General features: G+C 43.9%; 1 protein-coding gene across 1 annotated transcript in view; it reads left to right on the forward strand.

Moving 5' to 3' along the window:
• lrp1bb (low density lipoprotein receptor-related protein 1Bb) overlaps window positions 1–8,613 on the forward strand; it is a 249,953-nt gene that overhangs the window by 123,819 nt on the left and 117,521 nt on the right. Inside the window, exons 13-18 of the mRNA XM_013913504.1 lie at window positions 1,059–1,278; window positions 1,918–2,107; window positions 3,189–3,311; window positions 3,600–3,743; window positions 5,214–5,339; window positions 6,144–6,257. Of these exons, the coding sequence (XP_013768958.1) occupies window positions 1,059–1,278; window positions 1,918–2,107; window positions 3,189–3,311; window positions 3,600–3,743; window positions 5,214–5,339; window positions 6,144–6,257 (917 nt within the window). The remainder of the gene's footprint in view (window positions 1–1,058; window positions 1,279–1,917; window positions 2,108–3,188; window positions 3,312–3,599; window positions 3,744–5,213; window positions 5,340–6,143; window positions 6,258–8,613) is intronic.

The raw sequence follows: 8,613 nt of genomic DNA on the forward strand, positions 1-8,613 counted from the left end.
CTGTTAAATGTAATAAATTCTGTTTTCATGGATGCCTGGATGTTAAACTTAATTGTTACACCTGGTAAAGCAGCAACGCTGATGATTTTATTAAAGGTGAAAGATTTTAGATAGTTTTTAACTCTCAGTGATGCCGCAGTGTTTGACTTTGGGACCTGAAAATGACGGAGTTTAGGACCCAGATTCCTCCGTGAGCCGTAACTCTCTGACAATCCATCAAGCTGCTCGGCATCCTAGCTTAGCAAAGTCATACTAAAACGTTTTTGACAGATGTTTGAGCACCGTGTAGCACATAAAATCGGTTCGAGGTCAGTAAGCACAACCAGAATTCATAAATAAGGCGCACTGATGATTTTTGAGAAAATTAAAGCATTTTAAGTGCGCCTTATTGTGCGGAAAATATGGTAGTAATCAGGGCTGGGTGTGGCAAGAAAACTCAGCAATGACGTTTTCACTGAGAGCCAGGTTTAAAGCTTTATTTCCCTTAATAAATGAAATCCCGATTTAAACTTTGTGTTTACTCGGGTTATCTTTGTGTTAGATTAAGATTTGTTTGATCTGAAACATGCAAGTGTGACAAATAACAAAAAGAAAATCAATAAAAACAGGAAGGGGATAAATACTTTTGTAATGTGTTTGTCAGTACAGTTTGTGTTCCCTATAATGTTCCCTGCATGAATCAAACTGCATGAGAAAGAGTCAGTGCCGGAGCCTCCCCATGGGCACTCGGAGCAAACCTCTGAAGACACTGTGACAAGAAATAGATCATTTTGAGAGAAGCTTGCAGATGCTGTCACATCTTCTGATTGATAAGTAATCAAAGCAGGAGGCTGCTTGTAGAGGGAGCAGCGAGCAAAACCATTTAACATCAGCGTGTCAGAAAGTAAGGGCAAAGATGAATGGGGAGCAGACGGCTGAAATGAACTGCTTAGTTTGAATATGAGGTGTGATCAGTGTCAGCGACAGCAAGTTGTGATCTACAGATGCCACCGATGCCGTGACACTGTTTGCTTTATCTCGCTGCTGGCACTGTATGTGTTCAATTCTGTGTGTGGTAGCTGGATGTACTGGACAGACTGGGAGGAAGATGAGGTCAACGACAGCATAGGGCGGATAGAAAAGGCCTGGATGGACGGATCCAACCGCCGCATTTTCGTCACCTCCAACATGCTGTGGCCCAACGGGCTGACGCTGGACCACAGCAGCAGCACGATGTACTGGTGCGACGCCTACTACGACCACATCGAGAAGATTCACCTAAATGGGACAGGAAGAATGGTATGTTACTGGCTTTCTTCTCAGGTGGTTACTAAACCGAGTTAGTCCACTTTAACAGAGGGCCAGAAGGTGGACTTTAAATCACGATTTAAGTTCACGATTGGAATCGTTTGTAGACCAGCTCATTCTCATTTTTTAAAATAATAGCATTTGGAAGGCAGTCGATTAATTTAGAGGCTACATTGTTGCCATGTTAAGGTTTGATCGACTGCGGATGAAAGCATCTGTCCCCTCTGGTCAGTTGTAAGGCTGTTTTCTGCACACGCTTCTTGCATTTCAGGGTTAGAGTGTCTACGTTTGCAGCAGTGCGACGCCTGAAACCTGCTCCTCTTCCCACAACAAGCATCCTTTCATCCCCATCCGCTCATCGACTCTACTGGCATATCACGCTAATTAATTATTTGCAAATGCTGTTTAATCAATGCCAAGATTCTAGCAAACATTATTATAAGCAGACGTTTCTGTGTGAATAAATTTGTGCAGTGAAATTGAATCACATTCATCATATACTGCCGTCAAATAATCTTTAAGCCTGTATTCAAACAGCCAGACGCCCGTTTGAGATGACTGATTCCTCTGACGGTGTCTGTCTGTCGCTCTGACCTCGTGACCCTACTGACTGTTTGCTTCATGTTGCAGGTGGTGTACAGCGGGAAAGAACTAAACCATCCGTTCGGAATCTCTCATTACCGCAATTTCATCTTTTGGACCGAGTACATGAACGCTTCGGTGTTCCAGCTGGACTTGACCAACGGCGATATCACTCTGTTGCGGAGCGAGAGGCCGCCGCTGTTCGGCCTGCGTGTCTACGATGCGCAGAGTCAGCAAGGTCGGCTGCTTTCTCTTCATTTAGTCGTCATCCCGCCCTGACACAGAAAGTGGCTGTTTTGCACTGGAAATAGAACCTCCCCCTCCTGTGAATTCAGACATTTATAGCTCCTATAGCACTTTCCTTAATGGAGAGCACTTTATAAGATATATACACCAGAAAGTTGCGTATATGCCTATTGCTCTCAAATTTCACGGTATAAACCGGCACATTGATCAGCAGTGACAGTAGCTTTCAAATCACTTTGGGCTCCACTTTATGAAGTTAAATAAGATGACCAAGGTTTGGATGTCTTTGCTCTCTGCTGTAACAAATGATGATGGATTCCCGCTGTTAGCATGCTGAAAAGCAGAGATAGCAGAGGCATGGAACATGTCAGCAGAGAGCTTCGCTGGCCTCACAGGACGTCTTGCTTTTTGCTTCACACCAGGTCAATGCTGTTGTGTTGCTCTGAATGCAGAGGCCGTTGCAGTTAAAAGTCACTGTACTCTAAAAACTCTCACTTGGACATTAAAGTGGCTGCTATATGCACAGCCTCGTTCACGCCATGCAGAGACGTTTCTCTTTTGTTCATGCCACTGAATAGATTAATTGGCTGTCCGGTACTCTGAGTATTACTGATTGGCTCTTACAAAACCCAAAGCTTTATCTCATTGGCTCAGGCACTGCCTTTGGGTTCTGTGTTAAATGAAAGTGACAAAGGTGTCTCATGCCTTAACTTGATATGTGACTTTTTTCGATTGGAGAATGTCAGCTTTGTCCTGAAAGACAAATTATTCCTCCGAGAATGATAAAAATGTCAAATGTCTTTCACCCACACCGTTCCCAATAATTCACCTGACGTATGCTTATAGATCTCGCGGCATACACCTGGCATGTCTCTCTATGTGGGGGAAAAGCTTTTGTACCAATGAAATGATTTATTTTGCTGCATTTAAAGGGTTTCCAGAAACTCTGATCTTTATTTCACAGATGGGGGAAAAAGGGGAAAACCAGGATAATACGGAGCGTAAAGTCAGCTTAGAAAATGTCGCTTTAAATGAGCAAGACACCATGCTGTGTTTGGGTTCTGTTTCTCCAGGTGACAACGCATGTAGTGTGAATTATGGGGGCTGTACTACCCTCTGCCTCGCCATCCCAGGAGGGAGAGTGTGTGCCTGCGCTGACAACCAGGTTCTGGAGAAGAACAATGTCACCTGTGCAGGTAGGAGGACGTAATGAATCAGACGAGCCCTGAGATCAGGTTCTCCCAGTGTAGTGTAATCCTGCCGCGTCCTGTGGGACAGGCTTCTTTTCAAATCTGCTAATAAACAAGTAAATACAGCTGAGGGAGGATCCCAGTGGTTCCCACGCATGTACACATGAGGTTATGAAACATTAACACATTGTGCATGCTCGTTATTCGTTTTATATGCCAATATTTTCCCCTTAACACGTATTTCTTAGAAGGCGCGGGGCTAAAATGGCGTTTTCTCACTTGTGTCTCTCTCAGAAGCTTCCAGCAGTAGTTTAGAGCCACAGCGATGCAAAAGTGATGAGTTCCAGTGCCGTAATCAGCGGTGCATTCGGGCCTTGTGGAAGTGTGACGGAGATGATGACTGTCTGGATGGGAGTGACGAGGAGATCCAGAGCTGCTGTGAGGATCTCGGAATTAGTCTGCAGGCAACACACTGCACGCTAGCATGAAAAATGCACTGTCTGAACAGACACTGTACACAGTGATGCGGCCAAGCAAGCAAAGCCTCAGCTTTTCAGGGCTAATTCCCTCTGGCTGTCAGCTGCTGTGTTCTTAAATGTCACTGAAGTCGGGGTGTAAAGTGCTCCACCCCCTCCACTTTCTACGTGCTTCCTTCTACAAATCAGTCGCGTAAACTCGATGTTAGATGGTTAAACATGGACTTTATTCTTTTTATTATTATTGTGTTTCAGATGGCAGCAGCAGATCTTAAATACAGACCAGCCCTCCACTCTGTGTTAGGCATGAACTTTGCACTGGGTAGAGTTACAGCATGCAGAGAAACACTCATTTCTTTAGTGTGATTAATGAGCGGTGAGGCTTAATGAGTTAGAATTATCAAAGTTAATGTTAAATATTAGCACTGATTTTTTTTCTCTTGTTCATGATAAAGTCGCCTCAAATGAAACAAAAATCAGGCACTAAAACCAAAAGCAACCACAAATACACTTGAGACCACTAAAGATGATATAGAGACTCCATTACTCTCAATTAAAGGACGAACCACCGAGGAGAAACATAAATGAGATTCCTCACACTCTGAAACATTATTACTCCTTTTATGGTTTTTAGTGCGGCTTGTTGTTGTATCAGTATGAAATTAGTTACATTGTGACCTTAATTAAGTCTCAGTGCAAAGCTGCAGATATACTGTATAAACAGGAAAGAGGTCCGATATTAAATAATATTGAAACTGAGACTGTGACTGTGAAACACTCGGATACGTCCCAAGCCGGTCATAAAGATGGCAGCCACATCTATTATGTTCTAAAATAAAGCCGATTACAATCTGCTCGTTCCTTCTCTGAATTCAAATGTTTTTGGCCAGCCGTGTCTGTTAGTGTAGCTCCGCTGCTCTGCTGTTTGACAGCTGGACTTGACTTAATATTTATACTTTGTGAACTTAAAGAATATGAAACCATATGAAACCAAAACTACAAAGAAAGCTGCAGTGCTGATGAGGTTTGTCTTACTTTAAAGTTGTGTCACATTGATCAAATGTGAGTAAACAGCTTGTGAAGCACACGCTACCTGACAAAATGACGATCATGCATATTTTTGACTGGCACAGTACGGTCTCAGGTTTGGTTGGCGTGCGTCAGATAATTATGACCAAATAACACAATAAAACCTCACAGGTCGACAGTTCAGCACCGTTTGAACCCAGACTGCTCTGAAGGCAGGTCACGTCAGCGCTGAGTGACTTCGTGACAGTTCTTGAGTGGGTGCTGTCTGCAGTTTAGGTTCTGCAACACTACAACACTAACATGTTACAACATGCAGTATTTGTCAGATACATTTTTTCATTCTTGTGTTCGTTCATTTGATTTTATTGACTGATCCACTTTTTGTGCGGTGAACTCTTTGCAGACAACCACACTTGTCCCCTCAATCAGTTCAAATGCAGCAACAATCGCTGCATCCCCAAACGATGGCTCTGCGATGGGACAAACGACTGCGGCAACAACGAGGACGAGTCCAACAACACCTGCTCAGGTACGCACGGGCTGCTTTCACGTCGGGTTTAGATTTGGGGAGTTTTGGATGTCAGTCGTGTGCCATCTGTCAGCGCTGCTCGTCTGTGCTCGCTGGCTCATTTTCAGTCGTTTCACATTTTATCAAATATGATTAATTCTATGAATAAACGCTGATGTGAAAACGGTGATTTCAGGAAAACGTAGCGTGGTTACAGGTGCTTCTCCGATCAGTTTTGAGGACCGTTCAGCTATGTAAACTTCTCATCTGCACAGTAGGCCATGAAACATTTGTCTCTGACGTCTTTTGATAAAAATGTTCTCACTTCAGATGTGCTTTATTCTCTAAGACTTGAACACTGGTGTCAGGTGCTGTCAAGGCAGCCGTCACTGTAATATTTTGAGGCTGTGAAGGAGCGGCGGTACTGTGCAATCAATCTCATTGTTTAAGGGCGTTCTAGTATCAAAGACTTGGAGCATCTACGAGGACACTTACAGCATATCGCATTAGTCGTACTTCTCCGGAGCTTTTTATCCTCAGAGGATCGATCGATGAGCATTAGCCAGAAGATGACGAATGTTCCCCCGTCGGTGGATTGACACGCGTATCCCACATCAGCTGCTGTCACGAGTGTGACCACCAGCACGTAACTGACGGCCCATCAGCAACACGCCCGTCTTCAACCGCGCGATTGAGTGATAAAGGGTTTGCGCCGGCCTTACATTGACATTTGGGTGATCTAGTGACCATTAGAGTTGTTGTGCAGCCGCTGCTCTGACTTATGCAGGTGCGATTGAATTAAGTGGCCTCTTTCTTCTTCCTCAGCCCAGCCCTGTCAGGCAGAGCAGTTCTCCTGCCAGAACGGACGATGTATACCTCGCAGTTGGAGCTGTGATCGGGAGGACGACTGTGGGGATAAGTCTGATGAAATATCATGCGGTGAGTCACGCGTGCTTTTCCCCAGACGTCACTCAAACGTCACTCTGTGTGTGACCGAGTACGTTTGTCTTGGCTCTGTTTGACTAACGGCAACATGATGATTTCATTAAACACAAGTAAAATCATTTGGGGTCATTTTCTGTTACTTCTCACATTTAATATTAGTGAGATGTTTTAACTCTACACTTTCAGGGTAAATTTAATATGCTGAAATTTCAAAAATCTCTTTACAAATGTCAAATGTATACGATGCAGTTCCCACTTGGAGCTGTTCTCACTTCATAATATGATACAAGTTCTGCTGTTTTCACATTACTCTTTAATAGCACAGCATAGGGGAAATTAAAAAACACACAAGTACTTTTAAAAATATAATAAATGAATAAAATGTTGTTTTCTTTTTACAACAAAACAGCTCAGCTAGTGCGACAGGTATGAAAGAGATTTATGTAAAACAAATCAAACCAAAGCTAACAGACCTATGCAGCGTCTGTGCTGCTATACCTACACGGCTACTGCAGTGTGGATGTTTGTACTGCTGCCTGTGGAGCTGCTGCAGGTTCAAAGACAAAGGAAGACTGATGCAGGGTGGATAGCAGGAAGCACAGGTGAACAATGTCAGCCAGCTGCCTGCTGAGGTAAAGGATTTTGTTTGAGTCAGTAGCTCCGGCCGGTCGGTGGTCCCTCGTTCGATCCCTTTAGTGTGGCTGCTTCCCAAAAGTAGCAGCTTAATGTCCAGGAGAGTAGAGAGATTGTGATCTGCTGGGCAGTTTTAATGCAGTTTGAAAACATGAAGGTAGAAGAAGCTCAGAAGACATTTAACAACTGCAAAATTCTTGTGCATGTTTGTGACGTTTTAGAAAGGCGCTGCTTCATTCAGTGGACAGAGAGACTCAGTTATTGATGCTGTGTTCTCCGGACCAAGACCTAGACATGTCCTCACAAATGGCAGCAGCTTCGGTGGGTGGTGCTGGGTACAGTAGCTCACTGTTCTGTAGTCATGTCTCAGTGGTATTATACAATCTGTCAGCTTCACTTAGGGAAAGTTGTACTCTGTGTTCTGGGCTAATCCTAGAAGGCATAATAAAAATACATGGCATGCCATTATGACCCGAGCGCTTTGAGCTCTTTGAAGATGTATTTAACCTTTTATTGAAGCAGGGGAAAGGATGTCTGCAGCTACAAATTTCATACGTTTTCATCAGCGATGCTGAATTGGAAGCAAACGTTTAAAAGGAGGTTTTAAGACTCGCTTTAATCACTATTTGTATGAAATCAGCCTTTAACAGTGATCGATGTTTGCCAAATGCTGCAGCGTGCTGTATCGCCTCAGCCTCCCTTTGTGTGTCCTAAGCCGCTTCAATATGCAGTCACAAACAGCCGGGTTGTAAGCAGTAATTAAAGTTCATGCTCGGCTTCATTCAATCATAATCAAGCTGTGCAGCAAAACATATTCTCTCCCGTACTGCTGTCTGAGCTTCCTCAGGCATTACTTCTCTGCAGGCGCTGCTCTGTGCAGCTCTGGCAGCTCACTTAGCTTCAGTGGAGCTACTGTGGGTTTAGGAACACCTGAAGCTCAGTGGTGGCCGCCTTAGAGATTGATACTAATTTGGATTTTGTTTGTCAGTAGTTTAGTAGTTGTCACACACCGTCTTCTACTGGGCGCTCGGTTCGCTCGCAGCTCTGTTCGCCGGCATTATTTATGGATGCCGGTGTTTTATTTTTAACAACGCTCACTGTTTACTCGAAACCTTCATTATTTATGTATGTCTCGTCTTCATTTTTAACGAATGTTAAATTCCAGCCAGACATGTGCCGTCGCTGAAACCTGACATTTTTGAGGAAAGCATCCTGTAGGACAGAAATATTATCTGTCTCCTCTGCAGCGCCTAAAAGGATTCCAGTCAACAAATCATTTCAAATATAGGCCTGTGTTTTATACTCAAGTCAATAAAGCTTCAGGCAGCCAGGAATCATATCTCCGAGTCAGAAACACGGCTGGTGTCTGATGGGAATGAAAACGTTAACCTGACATTGTCACAATGTCACCTGCACACAGAGTCCACCGGACACTGTTTGATTATTCAGTCTTTTTCTAAGTGTTTCGTCATGAAACGTAATGTTGAACCGAGACGGAGCTCATGTTGCTGTTTCTCTGACTGCTGGTACAGTCTGACCTGGGACGTCCACTCCTGGAGGGACTGTGTTAACACCAGAGATGGGCAGTAATGCGTTACTGTAATCTGATTACTTTTGTCAAGTAACGAGTAAAGTAAGGGATTACTATTGCAAAAACGGTAATTAGATTACCGTTACTTTCCCGTAGGAACGCTGCGTTACTGCGTTACTAAAACCG

The sequence above is a fragment of the Pundamilia nyererei genome, unplaced genomic scaffold, assembly GCF_000239375.1.
Source record: "Pundamilia nyererei isolate P.nyererei 1_Seehausen unplaced genomic scaffold, PunNye1.0 scaffold00135, whole genome shotgun sequence".
Classification (NCBI taxonomy): Eukaryota; Metazoa; Chordata; class Actinopteri; order Cichliformes; family Cichlidae; genus Pundamilia; species Pundamilia nyererei.